This window comes from Gorilla gorilla, chromosome 4, assembly GCF_029281585.2.
Source record: "Gorilla gorilla gorilla isolate KB3781 chromosome 4, NHGRI_mGorGor1-v2.1_pri, whole genome shotgun sequence".
NCBI classification, from domain to species: Eukaryota; Metazoa; Chordata; class Mammalia; order Primates; family Hominidae; genus Gorilla; species Gorilla gorilla.
Genome location: NC_073228.2, coordinates 138,275,204 through 138,296,798, shown reverse-complemented (window position 1 = coordinate 138,296,798; position 21,595 = coordinate 138,275,204). Strand labels below are relative to the sequence as shown.

At 41.7% G+C, this 21,595-nt stretch overlaps 3 protein-coding genes across 6 annotated transcripts in view; 2 read left to right on the top strand and 1 right to left on the bottom strand.

The window, feature by feature from the left end:
* Positions 1-422: 422 nt before the first annotated feature.
* UBE2B (ubiquitin conjugating enzyme E2 B) lies at positions 423-20,327 on the bottom strand. Its single transcript, XM_031010702.3, has 6 exons — positions 20,108-20,327; positions 17,276-17,356; positions 15,264-15,289; positions 11,165-11,254; positions 3,531-3,619; positions 423-1,731 (listed from the first exon to the last, which is right to left on the bottom strand). Exons 1-6 carry the CDS (start codon positions 20,149-20,151, stop codon positions 1,603-1,605), a joined length of 459 nt encoding a protein of 152 aa, XP_030866562.1. The 5' UTR covers positions 20,152-20,327; the 3' UTR covers positions 423-1,602.
* On the top strand, positions 20,123-21,114 carry LOC109025021 (actin nucleation-promoting factor WASL-like). Of its 4 annotated transcripts, none has more exons than XM_063705907.1 (2): positions 20,123-20,348; positions 20,818-21,114. In XM_063705907.1, exons 1-2 carry the CDS (start codon positions 20,123-20,125, stop codon positions 20,895-20,897), a joined length of 306 nt encoding a protein of 101 aa, XP_063561977.1. In that variant the 3' UTR covers positions 20,898-21,114. The 4 variants fall into 4 exon arrangements, with proteins under 4 accessions (XP_063561977.1, XP_063561976.1, XP_063561975.1 ...); XM_063705906.1 differs by having other exon boundaries at positions 20,123-20,437; XM_063705905.1 differs by having other exon boundaries at positions 20,123-20,476.
* Positions 20,722-21,595, top strand: part of CDKL3 (cyclin dependent kinase like 3) — a 138,606-nt gene continuing 137,732 nt past the window's right edge. Inside the window, exon 1 of the mRNA XM_063705904.1 lies at positions 20,722-20,748. The gene's annotated coding sequence lies outside the window, so the exon portion shown is untranslated. The remainder of the gene's footprint in view (positions 20,749-21,595) is intronic.

Below are 21,595 nucleotides of genomic sequence, written 5' to 3'. Positions count from 1 at the left end.
TATTGCTCTGTCACCCAGGCTGGAGTGCAATGGCATAATCACAGCTCACTGCAGCCTCAACCTCCTAGGCATAAGCTATTCTGCCACCTCAGCCTCCTAAGTAGCTGAGACTACAGGCAAGCGCCACTATGCCCAACTAATTTTTAAAAAAATTTAAAGTAGAGAAAAGTCTTATTATGTTGCCCTGGCTGGTCTCAAAGTCCTGGCCTCAAGCGATCCTCCCGCCTTTGCCTCCCAAAGTGCTGGGACTACAGGTGGGAGCCACCTGGCCCAGCCTATAAGCATTTATCCAATCAATGTTAAAGGTTGCATAATGAATAGAAGCTGTAGATATTGCCATACTGTAATCCAATTTTATGGATATGAGAAGAAACTCTTGGGGTTACTAAAATAGCTGTTTTAACTACTAGAGAGACTACACAGGTGGTTCAACAGAATTTACTTGTATATTTTCCATTTTCTATACTATTTGAAGGCATAGGATAGTTTTGTATTAGCTTTCTACAATACTGTGTTTTAAATTTATCCAGTAAACTAAGATGCAGTACAACTTTTATACAACTCAGGAGATTAAAAAAAAAAATCTCCACAAGAAGAAGCAACTCAGCAGGCCCTGGCATTAAAACATTTCCCAGAATGAACAGATATGCATTGCATTAAAGGTAATTTTCAAATATTTAAGTTACACCAAGATTTCCCTCCAATATGTGCCTTTCTCAAACCAAAGCAACTAATTCATTGCTAATACTGGGGCATGAATTTTTGGCAAATGTTTATGGTTTTACTTTCTTCATTAATCAAAAAATTTTTTAAAGTGCTACCAAGCAGTAAAACAAGTCGCATCAGTTCTCTGCTCATGGCAGAAGTGCCAACTGTGAAATCGCAAAAGGTACAGTTTTAACAGTAAGTAATGCATGAAGAAACTGTAACAAATGGCCTAAATACAGAGTTGGACAGAATCAAACCAGTTATGTCTAGAATTACTCAATTGAAACTAATAGAGGTACATTCAAAATAAAGTTGGAGATTATAATTGCTATTTAGAATCAAATTTGAAGACTTCCTTGATAAAATATAAGAATGTTCTTTTGAAACTGTAAATGAAACTATCAATAGATGGAGAGCTAGAGACTTATTAACCCCTCCTACACACATAAGGAAATAAGTGACAAAGTCTCTTGCACTGAAGTTATGTATTTTAACAGCTTTACATGTAATATTCATATATAAAAAACTTTAAGTGCTTTTCTCCAATTTAAAAATCTAAAGAATTCAAAAATAAGGCATTCAATATTTGAAAAAAGTACAGATTTACAAAATGTGTATATTCTGTCATGAAAACTCCACACCAACATTATACACTTGGAAAAAAATACAAACAGGATATATTACAAATTTATGCAGCAATAACTTAGTTCACACCATGCAATAAAAAGTACATTAATCAAGATACACAAGCTTTTGTAGGTTCTACACTGAAGGACTTTTTTTTTTTTTCTGCAGAATCCTTAAAACCTGTGGCACTTAAAATTTGTTAGCCTTTCTACTGAGAGGTAAATTATACACAACAATGATGAAAAAGATTAACAGACCAGTTGTCTATTATGAATCATTCCAGCTTTGTTCAACAATGGCCGAAACTCTTTTCTCATATTCTCGTTTGTTTTCCTGATAAAGCTGTGCTGCCTGGCTATTGGCTGGACTGTTAGGATTCGGTTCATCCAGCAGAGACTAGGAGGAAAGAAAAGAAAAAACAGATTTGCATAGTTGTTCTTTATACTAACAGGGGTCAGATATGGAATATATTACAGAAAAGTTATACAAAACAACAAATTACTTCAGAGATTAACATGTCATATAATTTTGGGTCTAAATACTTTTAGAAATGATTTGATAAATACTATGGGGTTTCCTGCTGCTAAGGAACTTAAGCTTCTGAAATAAAGTTCTCAATTGCTTTAAGACCTATAATTTCAGCTGGGTACAGTGGCTTGTGCCTGTAATCCTAACACTTTGGGAGGCCGAGGCAGGAGGATCCCTTGAGCCCAGCAGTTCAAGCCCAGCCTGGGCAACATAGGGAGACCCTGTTTCTATTAAAAAAGAAAAAGAGGTCGGGTGTGGTGGCTCACGCCTGTAATCCCAGCACTGTGGGAGGCCGAGGCGGGCAGATCACCTGAGGTAGGGAGTTCGAGACCAGCCTGACCAACATGGAGAAAACCCCGTAATTTCTAAAAATACAAAATTAGCCGGGTGTGGTGGCGCATGCCCGTAATCCGCTACTTGGAAGGCTGAGGCAGGAGAATTGCTTGAACCTGGGAGGCAGAGGTTGCGGTGAGCTGAGATCGCGCCACTGCACTCCAGCCTGGGCAACAAGGGTGAAATTCCGTCTCAAAAAAAAAAAGAAAAAAAAACCCTATAATTTCAAAGAAATCAGAAAAGAATATTCTTAAGCATATTGAGACGTTCTCATTAAACCAAGGAAATGAACAGCTTAATTTGGTTAAGATACAATATCAATAATTCTCTCAGTAACCAACATTTTCCAAGGTTAAACTCTATTACTGCAGTTACTTTGCAAAAGTCTGACAGTAAATTTGGGAGATAAGTCTTATTTCCTTTAATCAACAAAACATATACATTTAGCAGGAAGAGAATGAGATAGGAAGGTTGAAAAACAACGCTTGTAAGATGACCAGAACTGGCCTGGTGCAGTAGCTCAGGCCTGTAATCCCAACACTTTGGGAGGCTGAGACGGGCGGATCATGAGGTCAGATCGAGACCATCCTGGCTAACACTGTGAAACCCCATTTCTACTAAAAATACGATAACTTAGCCAGGCGTGGTAGCATGTGCCTATAGTCCCAGCTACTCAGGAGGCTGAGGCAGGATAATCACTTGAACCCGGGAGGCAGAGGTTGCAGTGAGCCAAGATTGTGCCATTGCACTCCAGTCTGGGCAACAGAGCAAGACACTGTCTCAAAAAAAAAAAAAAAAAAAAAAAACAACAAGTGTGAGAGAAAAAACTTTAAAAAGAACATCACAAACCAACATATTATTTCTGCTCCTCTCAAATCCACAAAACCGAAACACCCCTCACTCCACCCCTCCTAAATTTTCATTCAAAGATCTATTCTGAAATATTCTGCCAGACTGCTTCGACAAATGGTTACATTAGTTTTCCTTTCTTTTTTAAAAATAGAATTTCTTGGATGTGGTAACATACTCAATGCTTATCTGCACTTGGCAGTTTCTTTAGGTTCCTATGGTTTTTCCAAGCCATTTTTTCTTTTCCACAACCCTTGGCTATGCTTCATGGACACAAATTAGGTTTGACCTGTGAGAACATGTAACTTACACAATCAGGAAAGGGACTGCAGACTGGATCCCAAGTAGGCACTACTGAAAGAGAAAAGTTAGCTGAAAAGCATGGATTCTTGTCCAAGCTCTGCCATTGGTTACCTGTGTGCTAAGGAGCTGACTATATCCTACAGAATACTGACAAATTATAATACATCCTAACACACACTTACCTGAATTGATGTTAAGATAGAAGATACATCATATGTTGGACTCCATCGATTCTGAAGGATATCTAAACATATGCTACCATCAGCATACACTGCAAAGACAACACTAAAATTAGTTACACATTCACTCTGCCATATCTAACAGTTAAGAGAAATCTTTACCACAAACAGAATGCTTGGCTTAGAAGTTTTAAATATTAGGTAATAACTAAATTCTTCTGTATCACAGGATAACCTGTCTTAAAACTAAGGTCTCTTATTTTGCACCTGCTACGGTTTGAATGTTCCCTCCAAATCTCATGTTGAAATGTAATTGCTGGAGGCTGGGCGCGGTGGCTCACGCCAGTCCTGAACACTTTGGGAGGCCGAGGCAGGCAGGATTGCTTGAGGTCAGGAGTCTGAGACCAGTCGGGCCAACACAGTGAAACCCCATCTCTACTAAAATTATAAAAATTAGCCGGGCGTGGTGGCACATGCCTGTAATCCCAGCTACTTGGAAGGCTGAGGCAGGAGAATCGCTTGAACCCAGGAGGCAGAGGTTGCAGTGAGCTGAGATCACACCACTGCACTCCAGCCTGGATGACAGGGTAAGACCCTGTCTCAAAAAAATAAAAGTAAAAAAATTAAATAAAAAAAAATTAATTGCCATTGTAACACTGTTGAGAAGTGGGACCTTTAAGAAGTGCTTAGGTCATGAGTGCTTAGGGCAGGAGTGTACTCCAGATAAAAGGATGAGTTTGGCACCTTTTCTTATGTCTTGTGTGCTCACTTGTCATTCTGCCTTCCACCATGGGATGTCACAGCACCAAGGACCTTGCTTAGGTGCCAGCGCCATGCTCTTGGACTGCCCAGTCTCCAGAACCATGAGCCAAACAAACTACTATTATTTACAAATTTACAAATTATCAGTCCCTGCTATTCTGTTGTAGCAGAAAATGAACTAAGACAGCATGTTATGATCAGTAGGCTTTGAGTTAAATTTCTTCAACACACATCATTTAGCAATCTATTTAAATTCCGTTATTTCTAAATATTCTTAAAGCTTTTAAAAAACTGCTTATTTTTGACATAGCAATTACACTCCTAGAAATTAAGGAAATAAATGTGGACATGCACAAAGATTTACTTACAGGATGTTCACTATACTACTACTTATAAGAGTAGAAGGCCAGGCGCAGTGGCTCACACCCATAATCCCAGCACTTTGGGAGGCCGAGGCAGGTGGATCACGAGGTCATGAGTTCGAGACCAGCCTGGCCAGCATGGTGAAACCCCGTCTCTACTAAAAATACAAAAATTAGCCAGGCATGGTAGTGCATGCGTGTAGTCCCAGCTACTCAGGAGGCTGAGGCAGAAGAATTGCTTGAACCCAGGAGGCAGAGGTTGCAGTGAGCTCAGATCGCGCCACTGCACTCCAGCCTGGGCGACAGAGCGAGACTCTTATCTTAAAAAAAAAAAAAAAGTGAAAAACTAAAACTACCTTGTGGTCCATAAAAGAGGGAACTGGCTAAATAAACAACAACTGATACATTCATATAAGCAACAGCAACACAATCACCAGAAATGATACATATCTACTGTTTATAGAGTAAGACATCCACAGACTATTACCTTAAAAATAAGTTTTTAATTATTTATAATTTCCTATTTTGATTAAAAAGTTTTATATAAATTCATTTAAAGTATATGTAGTCAAAAAACATTTGTAAGACTGAATGTCAAAATGTAAGTAGTGGATATTTGTAATAGTAGGGTTATGGATGATCTTATTTTCTTTTCCTTTTTTTTTTTTTTTTTTTGAGATGGAGTTTCGCTCTTGTTGCCCAGGATGGAGTGCAATGGTGCAATCTCAACTCACTGCAAGCTCCGCCTCCTAGGTTCAAGGGACTCTCCTGCCTCAGCCTCCCACGTAGTTGGGATTACAGGTGCCCACCACCACGCCCAGCTAATTTTTGCATTTTTAGTAGAGACGGGGTTTTGCCATATGTTGGCCAGGCTGGTCTCGAACTCCTGACCTCAGGTGATCCGCCTGCCTCGGCCTCCCAAAGTGCTGGGATTACAAGCATGAGCCACTGTGCCCGGCCCTTTTTTTTTTTTCTTTTTTTGAGATGGATTCTCAGTCTGTTGTCCAGGCTGGAGTGCAGTGGTGAGAACTCGGCTCACTGCAACCTCCACCTCCTGGGTTCAAGCAATACTCCTGCCTCAGCCTCCCGAGTAGCTGGGATCACAGGCATGTACAACCACGACCCAGCTAATTTTTGTATTTTTAGTAGAGATGGGGTTTTACCATGTTGGCCAGGCTAGTCTTGAATTCCTGACCTCAGGTGATCTGCCCACCTCGGTCTCCCAAAGTGCTGGGATTACAGGCGTGAGCCACAGCACCCCCAGCAGATGATCCTCTTTTCTTTTCTTTTTTTTTTTTTGAGATGGAGTCTCGCTCTGTCACCCAGGCTGGAGTGCAGTGGCGTGATCTCGGCTCACTGCAACCTCCGCCTCCTGGGTTCAAGCAATTCTCCTGCCTCAGCCTCCCAAGTAGGTGGGATTACAGGCACACATCACCATGCTTGGATAATTTTTTATATTTTTAGTAAAGATGGGGTTTCACTATGCTGGCCAGGCTAGTCTCGAAGTCCTGACCTCGTGATCCACCTGCCTCAGCCTCCCAAAGTGCTGGGACTACAGGCGTGGGCCACCGTGCCTGGCCTATCTTATTTTCTTTATCCTTCCTTGTGTTTATGATTTATTTGTGCAATGAGTATACATATTCCTTTCATTAAAAAAAAAAAAATCAAGTGACTAAGGTATCAAAAGTCCTGAACATCTGAGAGGGTTCTTCCCTTTTTAGACTGATTCTGTGAAAATACAAGCAATGAACGTTAAGTATTTGCCCAATTGTGAGACTATCTGTAGAAAAAATTTCTAGAAGTAAACTGCTATGTAAAACAAAGGGTAAATGCATTTAAATGTTACAGATACCATTTCATGGAGCAAACCATAACAGGGAGTGGGGAGCAAATCACACTTAAACACTGTGATTCTTCCAGACTCTATCCTAAGCCCTTTTCCTTCTTACCCTTTACACACACACTGGGCAATCCTATTGACTCCTGTGGCCTCAGTTACCATCCATGTGCTCAGTATTCCCAATCATTGGCCTTAGCCTAGATCTATCTCTCAGCTTCAAAGCCAACTTACTGTCCATCCCACAGAAACATCAAACTTAGCTGCCCAAAGCAAAAATTAGTAACTCTGTAAAACCCATAAAAGTGTAAAACAATTTTAAAGTTCTGAGTAACTATTTCTGAGAATCCAAAAGTAAATCAGAACTCAAATATCTTATCAACTAATGAACAAAATACAGAATATCCATACAATGGAATATTATTCAACAATAAAAAATGAATCACAGATACTATTATATCACAACATAGATGAGCCTTGAAAACTTTATGCTGGGTGACAGAAGTCAGTCACAAAGGACCACATAGTATAAGATTCCATTTATATGAAATATCCAGAATAGTCAAATCTAGAGGGAAAACACGTTGGGGTAACACTTACCTAGGACTGAAGCGGGGAGGGTTAAGACAAACAGAGTTGACTGCTAAGATAATAGTTATGGGGCTTTTTGTTGTTTTTAAAGTGGTCATGGTGATGGTTATGATTATGCTAAAAACCATTTGAGCTGTACAATTTAAGTGGGTGAACAGCTTGGTGTGTAAATTATATTTCAATAAATGTTTTTAAAAAAATAAACCAGAAAGTTAAATTATAAAAAAGTACTCAGCAGAAAAAAAGGGAAACCATGCTATAAATATGAAGAGATATGAAAACCAAATACACTGTGGTTTCTTAAAAGTTTGCTTAAGTTGATAACCCTATATTTATATCCCTTACTCATTCTACAGTCTTTCCCACCTTGATTTAAAGACCCCCTTATCATAATTGGTTTGGTTTGACTCAATAACAAGTCTAAGCAAGATAAAGCTACAGTGGAATAAATGGTAAATGACCTGGGAACTTCCCCAAAAAGAGAAACAGAAAATAAAATTAAACCTGTCTTGGACAAAAAAAAAAAGCAAAAAAGGCAGCTAGAAGGAAAAAGCAACTTCACAGCAATGAAGCGCCAAAGGTAGTATCTATTACTGGAAAGTCACCTTGATTCCAGACACAAACAAAACACATCTCTCCTCTGGGTAGGGAGCTCTATAATGTATTCTGCAGTACTAGAGACACGACCAAGAGGACCTCTAAAAATGTCCTTCCTGAAAGTGAGTTGGCTGATGGGGAACACCACATTTAAATAAGCAAAGGCTGTGAGACTGAAGAGGAGCTTCAAGAATTTGGAGAAGTCTTTCACATGGTAATTCATAATCCAGAAACATAAATGTAATAGATGTAAACAGCAAGATGTCAAGGAAGACCAAATTTATTATAAAGGAATTAGCCATCGTTTAGTGAAGAATAGTAACAAACTACTCTATGAAGTGAAAATGAGAACAATTCCACTGAAGGAAAAAAATGGAAAATGACATTAAAAGCTTTAAAAACACACAAGCCTCTGACCCAGTAATCCCCACGTTTAAAAAACTTAGTCTAGTTGTTATGCAGCAATTAAAAAAACAAACAAAAAACTCAGTCAAAATAATAATTAGTATCTGAAAAGATTTATTTTGAGGCCGGGCACGGTGGCTCACACCTGTAATCCCAACATTTGGGAGGCCAAGGCAGGCGGATCACCTGAGGTCAGGAGTTCAAGACCAGCCTGGCCAACATGGTGAAACCCCGTCTCTACTAAAAATATAAAAATTAGCTGGATATACAGCTTTGGGAGGCTGAGGCAAGAGAATCACTTGAACCCAGCAGGCAGAGGTTGCAGTGAGCCGAGATCATGCCACTGCACTCCAGCCTGGCCGACAGAGCAAGACTCTGTCTCAAAAAAAAAAAAAAAAAAAAAAAAAAAAATAGCTGGGTATGGTGGCACACATCTGCAGTCCCAGCTACTCAGGAGGCTGAGGCAAGAGAATCACTTGAACCCGGGAGGTAATGGTTGCAATAAGTCGAGATCACACGACTGTACTCCAGCCTGTGTGACACAGCGAGTGTTTTTCTCAACAACAACAAAAAAATTTTTAAGATTTTTAAGAATGTTCAAAGTGCTATTTAAAATTGTAAACAATTGAAAACTATCAACAATTGGACACTGGTTAAAAATATGATAAATCTATGTAACAGAACATTTTGCCATTAAAAATGATGTATCAGAATATTTATTTATTTTTTTGAGATGGAGTCTTGCTCTGTCGCCAGGCTGGAGTGCAGTGGCGTGATCTTGGCTCACTGAAACCTCTGCCTCCCGGGTTCAAGCAATTCTCCCGCCTCAGACTCCCGAGTAGCTGGGACCACAGGCATGCGCCACCATGCCCAGCTAATTTTTGTATTTTTGGTAGAGATGAGGTTTCACCACGTTGACCAGGATGGTCTTGATCTCTTGACCTCGTGATCCACCTGCCTTGGCCTCCCAAAGTGCTAGGATTACAGGTGTGAGCCACTGCGCTCAGCCCAGAATATTTAATAAGGAAAATGTTCACAGTATATTAAAAAAAAAAAAAAAAAAACCAACCAACCAAAAAAAACACCTCATTTTATATATAACATCCCAATTTTCTTTTTTTTTTGAGATAGGGTCTTGCTTTGTCACCCAGGATGGAGTGCGGTGGCACAATCATGGCTTGCTACAGCCTCAACCTCCCAGGCTCCAGCAATTCTCCCACCTCGGCCTCCCTAGTAGCTGGGAATACAGGTACGCACCACTGTGCCCAGCTAATTTTTGTATTTTTTGTAGAGACAGGGTTTCACCATGTTGCCTAAGCTGGTCTTGAACTCCTGGGCTCAAGCAATCCACCCTCCTCAGCCTTCCAAAGTGCTGGAATTAATAGGCATGAACCACTGTGTGTGGTCCTTGACTCCAACTTTGTATATGCAAAATTGTACTTCTGAGATAGGTTCTTGGTCTGTTGCCCAGGCTAGAGTGCAGTGGCACAGTCATGGCTCACTGCAGCCTTGACCTCCTGGGCTCAAGTGATCCTCTCACCTCAGCCTCCATAAGTAGCTGAGACAACAGGTGTGCGCCACCATGCCTTGATTTTTTTTTTGTTTTTTATAGGGATGGGACCTCACTATGTTGCCCAGGCTGGTCTCTGACTCCTGGTCTCAAGCAACCTTCCCACCTTGGCCTCCCAAAGTGCTGGGATTATAGGTATGAACCACCACGCCTAGCCAAAATTGTATTTTGAAAAGCTTAATTTTAGCCAACAGATTTTTCTTATTTTTCACAATTCCACAAATAAATAGATAATACTTTTATCTATTTATTTTAGTAGAGACAGGATCTTACTATGTTACCTAGGCTGGCCTCAAGCCACCCTCCTGCCTTAGCCTCTGGAGTAGCTGGGACTACAGGTGTGCACCACTGTGCCTGGCTTACATATTACCTTTGTTTTTTTGAAGACAGAGTCTTGGTTTGTCACCCAGGCTGAAGTGCAGTGTTGTGATCTCAGCTCACTGCAACCTCCGTCTCTCAGGTTCAAGTGATTCTCCTGTCTCAGCCTCCTGAGTAGCTGAGATTACAGGTGCCCACCATCATGCCTGGCTAATTTTTATATTTTTAGTAGTGATGGGTTTCACCATGTTGGCCGGGCTGGTCTCAAACTCCTGACCTCAGGTGATCCGCCCACCTTGGTCTCCCAAAGTGCTGAGATTATAGGTATGAGCCACCATGCCCGACCATGTATTACTTTTAATTCAGGAGTTATTAAAACAACTTGACCTCAAATTTGGAAGCTTTGTAAGAGTCTAGCTACAGAAACATAGCTAAAGGCTGGAAAAGACGGCCCATTCCTGTAATCACAGTGCTTTGGGAGGTCAAAGTGGGAGGACTGCTTGAGGCTAGGAGTTCAAGGACCAGCCTGGGCAACACACAGAGACTTTGTGTCTACAAAAAAGAAAAAGAAAACAAACAAAAAAATTAGCTGGGCATGGTGGTCCACACCTGTCGTCCCAGCTACTTAGGAGTCTGAGGCAGGAGGATTACTTGAACCGAGGAGTTTGAGGTAACAGTGAACTGTGATTGTACCACTGCACTCCAGCAGGGGTGACAGAGTATAACTTTGTCTCTGAAGAAATAAGAAACAAACCAAAAATCCACAACAAACCCAGCACTTTGGGAGGCCGAGGTGGGCAGATCACAAGGTCAGGAGATTGAGACCATCCTGGCTAACATGGTGAAACCCCGTCTCTGCTAAAAATATAAAAAATTAGCCAGGCGTGGTGGTGGATGCCTGTAGTCCCAGCTATTCAGGAGGCTGAGGCAGGAGAATGGCGTGAACCCGGGAGGCGGAGCTTGCAGTGAGCTGAAATCACGCCACTGCACTCCAGCCTGGGCGACAGAGCCAGACTCTGTCTCAAAAAAAAAAAAAAAAAAAAAAAAATCCACAACAAAATACATGGCTCACATGGACATGGAAGCAACACCTACAAGTGAGCCGTAACAGTAAAAAGTAAGGTGAAAGAGCTAAAAGGAGGGAAACAACTCTTTTCCCCACTATCATCTGCAAAATCTATAAAATGCTACTTACCATTTGGATGAAACATTTTGGATAAAAACCTAACAGTTGGTGGTTTATTTGGATATTCTTCAGAAAATTCTATTACTAGTTTAAAAGTACCTAGAGAGAAAACAAAATAATTATAGTAAAGACAAGCACGACTTTTTAATCTCTTCATCAGTTCTCAACTGCATACTGGTTTTTGTACAACCACATAAAAGTTAGTATGTCAACTTTGGTTCAGCACACAAAACATCCTAAATATACTCTATTTATGTTAGAATGGTAACACGCAGCATTGGCAAGCGGTTGGGGAACAAGCACATTCATGTTGCTATTGGTGGGAGTGTTAACTGTCATATTTTTGGAAGGCAACTCGGCCCTAGCTACCAAGATTTAAAATGCATATTTGAAGAACTACAAATAGTTTATTATAGCTTAGAATGGGAGTTGGTCAAAGGATTTTGAGAGGGGCTGACTACCACATGGCAAAGGACCCTCCCAGGAGGTGGAGGTTGCAGTGAGCCCAGAACATGCTGCTATGCTCTGGCATGGGTGACAAAGCAAGACTCCGTCTCACACACACACACAAAAAATTTTAACTCAGAAAATCTTCATTAAAAATAACTGTAGCCAGGTGGGGTGGCTCAAGCCTGTAATTCCAGCACTTTGGGAGGCTAAGGTGGGCGGATCACCTGAGGTCAGACTAGCCTGGCCAACATGGTCAAACTCCGCCTCTACTAAAAGTACAAAAATGAGCTGGGTATGGGGGTGCCTGTAATCTCAGCTACTCAGGAGGTGAGGCAAGAGAATCGCTTGAACCTGGGAGGCGGAGGTTGCTGTGAGCAGAGATCGCGCCATTGCACTCCAGTCTGGGTGACAAGAGCGAGACTCTGTCTCCAAAAAAAAAAAAGGTAGGTTAAACTGCAAACCCATTACACAGAATATAAATTAAAATTATATTTCTCCCCAAGTTGGTGATAAGTGTAAGCATTGTTTTACATATTTGCAACTGTCTCTTTAATGACTGGCTTAACAGAAGACAGCTGGATTCTCTTATCTGCTTCTGCACTCCATCTATTACAACATCCTGTTTAAGTACATGAAGAAAATCTGGCCTCACACAAATATGTACTTGAAAAAAGGAGTACTTTCTTTCTTTCTTCCTTTTTTTTTTTTTTTTTTTTTTTTTGAGACAGAGTCTCACTGTTGCCCAGGCTGGAGTGCAATGGCACCATCTCAGCTTACTGCAGCCTCCGTCTCCTGGGTTCAAGCAATTCTCCTGCCTCAGCCTCTGGGGTAGCTGAGATTACAGGCACATGCCATCCCGCCTGGCTCATTTTTGTATTTTTAGTAGAGACAACGTTTCACCATGTTGGTCAGGCTGGTCTTGAACTCCTGACCTCAGGTGATCTGCCCACCTTGGCCTCCCAAAGTGCTGGGATTACAGGCATGAGCCACTGCGCCCAGCAAAAAAAGTAGTATTTGAATAGCTTTTTCAGGTGACTGTAGCTATTCTGTTTTGATATTATACCAAAGAAGAAATGGTAGTTCTTTTAAAGGTTTGCTGCAGTATAGAATCTGAAATTATTAGTCAACTTTTTGTACTCAGTTACATTAAAATCTGTTCACTTCACATACATGTTTTACCCATTCACGGTTTTGTATTATTACTCATGGGACATCTGCAAAATATTGGGTGACTCCAGTTTACAGATCCTCCAAATGTTGCCATATTCCATTATATACTATCAAAAAAATCACAACAGGTAACACTACCCACTAATCTCATCAAAAAGTAAGTATCAGGAAGCTGTTATTTTATCAACAGCAACAAATATCTTCAGTTGCTATCCTTAACCTAACAACCCACTTAGATCCCCCCACTTTTTTTTTTTTTTTTTTTTTGAGATGGAGTCTTGCTCTGTTGTCCAGGCTAGGGTGCAATGGTGCGATCTTGGCGCATTGCAACCTCTGCCTCCCAGGTTCAAGCAATTCTCCTGCCTCAGTCTCCCGAGTAGCTGGGATTACAGGTGCCCGCCACCACACTGAGCTTATTACATTACTTCTGAGAATATGTCTGCCATATATTCAAACCTGAATAACCACAGCTTGTCTGTATTTTCAAGTAAAAAATGTTCCATGAAAAAAGTCATTCAAATTGCAACTCAAACTGTAGAAGTGCTTTTCTTCCAGACAACTATCATACTATGACATGCAGAAGTGCTTTGTTCATACATTCTACTTCATATCATACAGAATATTAAAAAGACAGATACTCGGCTGGGCGTGGCTCATGCCTCAGCACTTTGGGTGGCCAAGGTGGGCAGATCACCTGAGGTCAGGAGTTTAAGGCCCCAGCCTGGCCAACATGGTGAAACCCCATCTCTACTAAAAATACAAAAATTAGCCGGGCATGGTAGCACACGTCTGTAATCCCAGCTACTTGGAAGGCTGAGGCACAAGAATCACTTGAACCTCGGAGGCGGAGGCTTCAGTGAGCCAAGATTGTGCCTCTGCACTCCAGCCTGGGTGAGAGAGCGAGACAAAAAAACAAACAAACAAACAAAAAAAAAACACATAGATACTCAAGGGTCCAGAGCTTCCTAATACTAATAAAAATGTCTTTAAATTAAGAAATTAAGAAAAATTGGTAATTTTTTTAAAGACAGGGTCTCACTCTGTCACCCAGGCTGGAGCGCAGTGGCTCCATCAGGGCTCACTGCAGCCTTGACCTCTTGGGCTCAGGTAATCCTCCCAAGTAGCTGGCATGTACCACCATGCCTGGCTAATTTTTTGTAGAGAAGGGCTCCCCCAGGCTGGTCTCAAACTCCTGGGCTCAAGTGATCCATGATCCACCTGCCTAAGCCTCCCAAAGTGCTGGCTATACAGGTGTGAGCTACTGCCCCTGGCCAACTGGCATCTTTTAAAATGCAAAGAATATAATCACTGTTAGTATGGTTTGGTGCCACTGTCTAATGCCTTGATTTGTTCTAAGATATGAAACTACTTAGGTGTAGTTATAGCCACCATTGGTTTTGTACCATCAATGCAAAGGTCAACAGTCTTAGTAGGATGAGATTTGATCGTATGGGTCCCCCGAGAGGGTCTCCAAGACCCCAAGGGGTTTATGGATCACACACTTGAGAAGCCTTGATGTAGAGAAAAAAGGTAACGTCCTTAAGTACCTCCTTCAACTCCTTACCCCCCCCACAGATAATCACTGATAACAGTTTGATATATAACCCTTTAACATAGACACACATGCATATATGTATTTGCTAAAAATGTGATGCTATGACAAACATTATCGTGCAGTTTTTTTGTCCTCTTAAGACAGACAGTATGTCCAAATCTACCTTATTCTTTAACAGGTACATATTCCAGAATCCAGATACATCATAATTTGCTTAACCATTTCTCCTACTGGACATTCAGGTTACGTCCTTACAAAATGCTGCAGTCAGTATTCTCGGATAAATATTTTTGATGGATTAATTCTGAAGTCACTTTGTTAATGATAACAAAGATGTTTAATAATTTCTTAAAATCCAACACTACAATTGGGAAAAGTCTAAGTTCCTGGTTAAAATCAGTTTGATAAGTTCAATTATAAATTCGGTATTAGAACTAGTTTCCCATTTTCCTAGCCCCTGATGAAAATACCCAACTTGAGATGCCAAAGATTATGCAAAATGGTAACTACTTATGGGTGTTAAATGCTAGTAGTACTTGAAACTACTGGCAGCTATGTATGTTTATGAAAAATTTCAGCTCAACACCCTGTCAAATATCAAAGATAACAAAGTAAAAAAGCATGATTTACTCTTCTGGTGTTCACCTCAGAGATATCTTTAAGGCCACCTAAATTTAAACTATTCTTAACATAAACACTGCCATCCAGGCTTACAGTTATACAGGAAAATATTAAAGTAACCTTTAATATTGGTTACCAATGGAGGTGACCAAGCTGCAGTGGGAAGAAGTCCCTTATAAATTTTCCATAGCTTTACTTTTAACTTGGCCTATTAACCATAGAAAATGGCTTCAAGTAGATATGTTGGTGTTACAATTTTCTACTAAAAAGTAACCTCATAACACTATAGAAAACATAATGAGTATGACTTACCATCTTCAAAAGGTGTCCCTTCTGGTCTGAAAACAAGAAGATTTCTGATTAAAAGAAGTTTCTCATTCTGCTTTTTCTTCATTTTCAAGAATGGAAAGGATAAACTCCAACAGAAAAAGAGGGACTCATTCTGATGATTTGTGGAGTTTTAAGATAGAGTTTAGTAACACCTTAGCCCTGGATTTTCGTAGACCCAGGCATAAAGTATTAACTTTCATTCTAAGCTTTCTTTTTAGGGTGGTTTTACCAAACCAAACAAAAAAACTTGCCCATAATTTTAGCACAAAAAAACTTTCATTAATACTGACCAGTCATTTTGTACATATGTGTATATATATATATATATATATATATATATTTTTTTTTTTTTTTTTTTTTTTTTTTTTTGAGACGGAGTTTTGCTCTTGTCCCCCAGGCTGGAGTGCAATGGCATGATCTCGGCTCACTGCAACCTCCTTCTCCTGGATTCAAGTGATTCTCCTACCTCAACCTCCCGAGTAGGTGGGATTACAGATGCCCGGCTAATTTTTGTATTTTTAGTAGAAACGGGGTTTCACCATATTGGCCAGGCTGGTTTCGAACTCCTGACCTCAGGTGATCCACTCATCGCAGCCTCCCAAAGTGCTGGGATTAGAGGCGTGAGCCACCGCACCTGGCCCATATGTATATTCTTAAGAGGAAAAGACATCTTTTCATTTTACAGCAATACGACGTAAAGCAATACTCTAGTTATGATGCTAAACCCAAGTGTCCTGCTTTCCAATGGAGCCATAACTCTTATTCAAATAGGCTAAGCATAGTTGTCACCAAAAAGCCAGATTTGTTTGCTCAGATCCTTGTCCCCACATCCCAATTTCATCTTTCCTAAGCAGCAGCATAAAGTTTAATTATTACTTGCAAGGCATATTCAGGATCTCAAAGCAGCAGGATAATATCCTGAAGGTGCCATGTATTCAACTCAGATTCAGAAGTACTTTATGAGGATGAACTTCACTCATTTTCCACTAGTCTTTAAATGTAGACTCTTGTAGCTGATTCTGTAGTGTCAGAATTCTGTTTATCAACATACTCCTTTTACTTTTTAATGCACAACTCTAGTTTCAAAGGAATGAAAGAAAAAATAGATCAAGTCTAGAAAAACCAAAGAAAAAGCATAAGGAAATTTTAAATTAAAAAGCATATACGCAATATACATAGCAGGTAAAATTTACGACTGCTTCTCAAATGGCTGCATTCTGTTATTTCACACTGGGCTGTGAATTATTTTCACTTAAATTCTTGCCACAGTGGAAGTTCTTAATATTTTTGGTTCCAAACCTTTTAACAGCTCCAACAGAATGAGAGCATTTGCGTGATACGTTTTATATAAAGTAACTTATTGTTTCTCCTTTATTATTCCATTCCATTTAGTTTTGAATAGTATTTTAAAAGTAAAACCCCAAGAGATTATAAAACCATATGTAATAACATCAAAGAGCAAATAAACTTTGTATAACTGCTGAAACTTTTTCCTTTTTTTTTTTTTTTTTTTGATACAGGCTCTTGGCTCTGCTGGCTGCCCATGTTGGAGGGCAGTGGCACAATCATGGCACACTGCAGCCTCAAACTTCTGGGCTCAAGTGATCCTGCCTCAGCCTTCCAAGTAGCTGGGACCACAGGTATGCACCACCATGCTCAGCTAGTTTTATACTTTTTGTAGAGACAAGGGCTCACTATGTTGCCCAGACTGGGCCAAAACTCTTTTTTTGGTGGGGAGGGGACAGAGTCTCACTGTCTCACTATATCGCCCAGGCTGGTGAACTCCTGGGCTCCAGCGATCCTCCCAGGTGTTGAGCTACTACTGTGCTGGGCCAAAACTCTAATTGAAAAATTTTTTTTTCTAATTTATCTTGCAGTTTTAGTCCTTAAGATCTCTCATTCCACCTCAGTTTCTTTTCCTAGACAGTTGTTATATGTTTACTTTTCTTAAAGATTCAGCACACACCTATTATTTGTTAAACCTTTCAACTCACCCAAATATAACTGCATTCCACTGCATGATGTTGTTTTCAGATGGTGCGCCACTGACACCCACAGGTGGGTCCTCTTGTAACCTGGAAATCCAGCGCGGTAATTTAAAAAGTTGAACATTTAAGGCCACTAAGGAGGCCACGTAAACACCTACAGACACTATACCATCTATTTTGAGACATAGACTAACTCCATTTCCTTGTTATTGTGAACTAAAATGAACCATATGACTTAAATATATTAACCAGGTATATATACTTATTAAATACCTCTCCAAATTATCTAAAAATTGAAAGGGCTTGAGAATCATCCCTCTTTCAATATTATCAAGATTATCTCTTCAAGAATTGATGTATAGGAACACTTTTACACTGCTGGTGGGACTGTAAACTAGTTCAACCATTGTGGAAGACAGTATGGCGATTCCTCAGGGATCTAGAACTAGAAATACCATTTGACCCAGCCATCCCATTACTGGGTATATACCCAAAGGAATATAAATCATGCTGCTATAAAGACACATGCACACGTATGTTTATTGCGGCACTACTCACAATAGCAAAGACTTGGAACCAACCCAAATGTCCAACAATGATAGACTAGACTAAGAAAATGTGGCACATATACACCATGGAATACTATGCAGCCATAAAAAAGGATGAGTTCATGTCCTTTGTAGGGACATGGATGAAGCTGGAAACCATCATTCTCAGCAAACTACCACAAGGACAAAAAAATCAAACACCGCGTGTTCTCACTCATAGGTGGGAATTGAACAATGAGAACACTTGGACACAGGAAAGGGAACATCACACACAGGGGCCTGTTGTGGGGCGGGAGGAGAAGGGAGGGATAGTATTAGGAGATATACCTAATGCAAATGACGAGTTAATGGGTGCAGCACACCAACATGGCACATGTGTATACATATGTAACAAACCTGCACGTTGTGCACATGTACCCTAGAACTTAAAGTTTAAAATATATTTTAAAAAAAAGAATTGATGTATATAGACTGTCCTCTTACACCAAAAAAAGTTTAAAACCTCAAAAGCAAGTAATATTTTTACAGAACCATTGATTTTGCTGCTCTAAACATGCAAAGACTGTGTATCCTAACCAGGCTACTTCTGCAAAATGGCTACAAGAAAAAAAAAAAAAGCAAACCTCAGTGTAAACACGAAATGACTGAAAACACATTAAATTTAACTAGGAAACTAGTATTAGGCAGCAGATTTACTCTATTCCTTTTGCTTCAAACAGCAATGGCTGTAAAAAGTAATCAGTAGGTTTTCTGCCAGTCCCTATATTAAAGGCTCTGCACTAACACCAAATCCACATCTCAGATCAGGAGACTCAACACAAGGCTTTCCAACATTCGTCATAGTCAAATTCTTGTAACCTGCAGATTTCTGGAAACTACAAAAGGTGCCATGCATTCAACTCAGAATTAAGCAGAGCATTACAGTAAGGAGCCAGGGCGACAATGACATGAACTAGTTTACTATCTGAATTTTAGTCATGAGTGCTAATCAAATACACTGATTTCAAGCTTTAGAAAGATGACTTTTGCACCAAAAAGGGCATCTCCTTTCAGAGACTGTAACCTCAATTAAAAATGCTACATTATATACACACACAAATACATATGCAGTTGTTTTTCATGGGGCATCATAATTTGCAACTAGTCCACATTAAAAAAATGGTTTTTAGTCAATCTCAAGCAAATTAGGCCACCACGAACAGAAGCCTTAGAAGAACTGCACTGCTTGACGCCTACCTTTAAATGGCTAAGAGAAGCTACGAATGAATTAAATAAGTTGGCCAAATCCAAGTGCCTCACATAGGCTTTATAATAGCTGAGAAGTGACTTCCTGAGCGACAAATCTAAGTTTTTATGCTAGATATTTTGTTCAATTAGGGCAGGTGTCCCCAGAAAAAATGTTAAGAAAAATGTGCAGAGTATCAAAATGATGTTTTCTCACTTATTTTTTCTATGTCTCTAAGTATCCAATAAAAGGTAAACAACGGAATAATCATTTTCTATCTCACAACCCCAATACCTCCTAACAAAACCCTATTTTATTTACCAAAGGAGGCCCAGGGCGTATCAGATTAGCGCCAGTCTAAGGGAAGGCATTTTTCCAGACTCGGGAGGCTATAGATAGTGCTTTCTTCACCAGCCAGAGCTGAGTTCCAGAAAGCACTGGCAGCCGGGGTGGCCAGCTCTAAGGTCCCAGATCTCTAAGTCAGTTCCCAAGGTCCTTTCAGGCGGGCGGGGACAGAGTCGGGTTTCGGGGGATGGGTTAACCTCCGGGCCTCACGCACTGGACCCCACCCTCAGGGCACAAATGGAAAGGATTGGCAGGAGTCGGGAGAGGGGTTCGCCCCAACACGGCTCCTCGGAGAAGACGGCGGGGCCGTGAAACAAAGCTGACTGGTGCTGCCGGAGAGGAACAAGCTCCCGCAGGAGCTCACTTTGAGGGGACAAGAAGGGGGCGCCGCAGGGTGCAGGGGCGGGCGGATGATGTCTGATCGCCCGGGCGAGACGCCGGGCAGCTGGCCGAAATGGGCAGCAGGGAACCCTAGACCAGTCGATCGACACCGTTTTACTTTTTGGGGGGAGGGGAAGCAGTATCAAAATTTCTTCGGGCGCCAGAACGAGCGGCAAAGCTTATGGGAGTAGGGGCCGAGGCTAGGACCCGGCTTCCGCCAGTCCCGCTGGGCCCACAGCCGGCCCTCTAAGGGTCACAAGGGGAAGGTGTCTGGGATCCACGCCCTGCAGCCCCGCAGCTTTGAGGGGCCGTCATCTAGGCGAAGGTGAAGGCCCTTACCGCTTGAAATCCCGCATGAGCCTCCTCCGGGCCGGGGTCGACATGCTCCGCAGCTGCCCCGCGGTCAGTCTGAAAAAAAAGAGTCCCGCGCAGCCCCCCCACCCCCCGGCGCGGCGGCCGAATCACTGTGAATCGCCGCCGCCGCCGCCGCCGCCGCCGCCGCCGAGACTGACAAACAACCCTGCAATGACGTCTCCCTCCGCCGCCTCCGGATCCCTCCGCCCTCCGCCGCTACCACAGTGTGAGTGCTGGGGGAGGAGGGGGCGGGACAGGGCAGCGCGCCTTCCCCGAGCCCTTCAGCGGGGCGCGGTTCCGCCTGGGCTTCCTGAAGTAATCGACAAATTTGTGTTCTCTGTGTTCAGACTAGAGGTTGTGGATTCAGAGACCACGAAACAGAAACACTATCCTATCTCCCTCCCCGTCACTAGTTTAGGCTCGGCGGGGTGGAGAAAGAGGGACGCATCCGGGCCAGAGATTTCAGGGAAAGGAGGTGGGATGATGTAAGATCACGTGACTGCCCGCGGCCTTGTCAACAATCCATCCCTGAGGGGGAGGGGGAGAAGTATCTAGAACCACGTGTCCCTATGACGCGTTTAGAACGGGTCACGTGAGCGCCTCGCCTGGATGTGAGTTTCAGCCAGGTCTGTGAAGCGGGTTTAAGAGGGTGAGGGCGGGATAAACCTTTATTAGTTGTTTTCTGTTTATCACAGGTATAGAGACAACATTACCCAAGAGGTCATGGCAGAATCAACAGCTTGTTTTGTTTTCTTTAAACCGGGACCAAAAATAATTCCCCTCTGGTTGGTTCAGTGGCTTATCAACTCTGGTACTTGGGGCAAGAAGAGTGAGAGGATCGCACGATCTTCTAATGCAGCCTTGAATACTGAGGCCCACACAACAATCTCCTGAAATGGTTCCTTGAAGCTACCAGATAGTCTTTCTGCTTTGCAGTGGGGTTTCTAGTATTGGAAATTCTGGGCAGACATTAAAGGATGGTGTATTATGCAGTTTTTCCTTTCTGGGTCTGCTTTCAATTGAAGATATGTGTCAGAGTCCGGGGACTTGCCTATGGTGGAGGAGTACCATTGTATTTTTAAGGAATGTGGGGGTGCAGTCTTCCAAGCATATCAATGAGTGGTTGGTTGTCAAAGAAACCTACAAATATGATTCATATTCTGGGGGAGAGCTCCGGCAGACATGAGTGAGGGTTATATATCTAGCCTGAGATAACTTCAGGTTTTCTACACTAGCAAGAAAGGTGCAAATGGGCCAGAAGGGCCCCCCACCACCAGGGGGTTCAGAGGTGTTGACCTCCCACAGACCTTGAATATTTTCTGTGGTCACTGTCCTTCCCTCTATTGCTTCCAATTCCTACCTTCAGGACTTCGTTATACTAAGGACTCTGAGTACTTTTGTATCCATTTGGGGAATTGTTCAGTTCAACAGGTAAAGGGAGGGTGGAATGAGGACCTTAGCATTGCCTCAGCC

Bases quoted from the DNA above. Each gene is read 5' to 3' on its own strand.
- LOC109025021 (XM_019020103.4), top strand. From the start codon at position 20,123: ATGAGCCTCCTCCGGGCCGGGGTCGACATGCTCCGCAGCTGCCCCGCG. The intron at 20,608-20,817 runs GTAAGATCACGT...TGTTTATCACAG, and splicing joins GGGAAAGGAGGTGGGATGAT to GTATAGAGACAACATTACCC.
- UBE2B (XM_031010702.3), bottom strand. From the start codon at position 20,151: ATGTCGACCCCGGCCCGGAGGAGGCTCATGCGGGATTTCAAGCG. The intron at 15,290-17,275 runs GTGAGTTGAAAG...TCTTGTTTTCAG, and splicing joins TGGAATGCAGTTATATTTGG to ACCAGAAGGGACACCTTTTG. The intron at 11,255-15,263 runs GTAAGTCATACT...TTTTCTCTCTAG, and splicing joins AGGGACACCTTTTGAAGATG to GTACTTTTAAACTAGTAATA.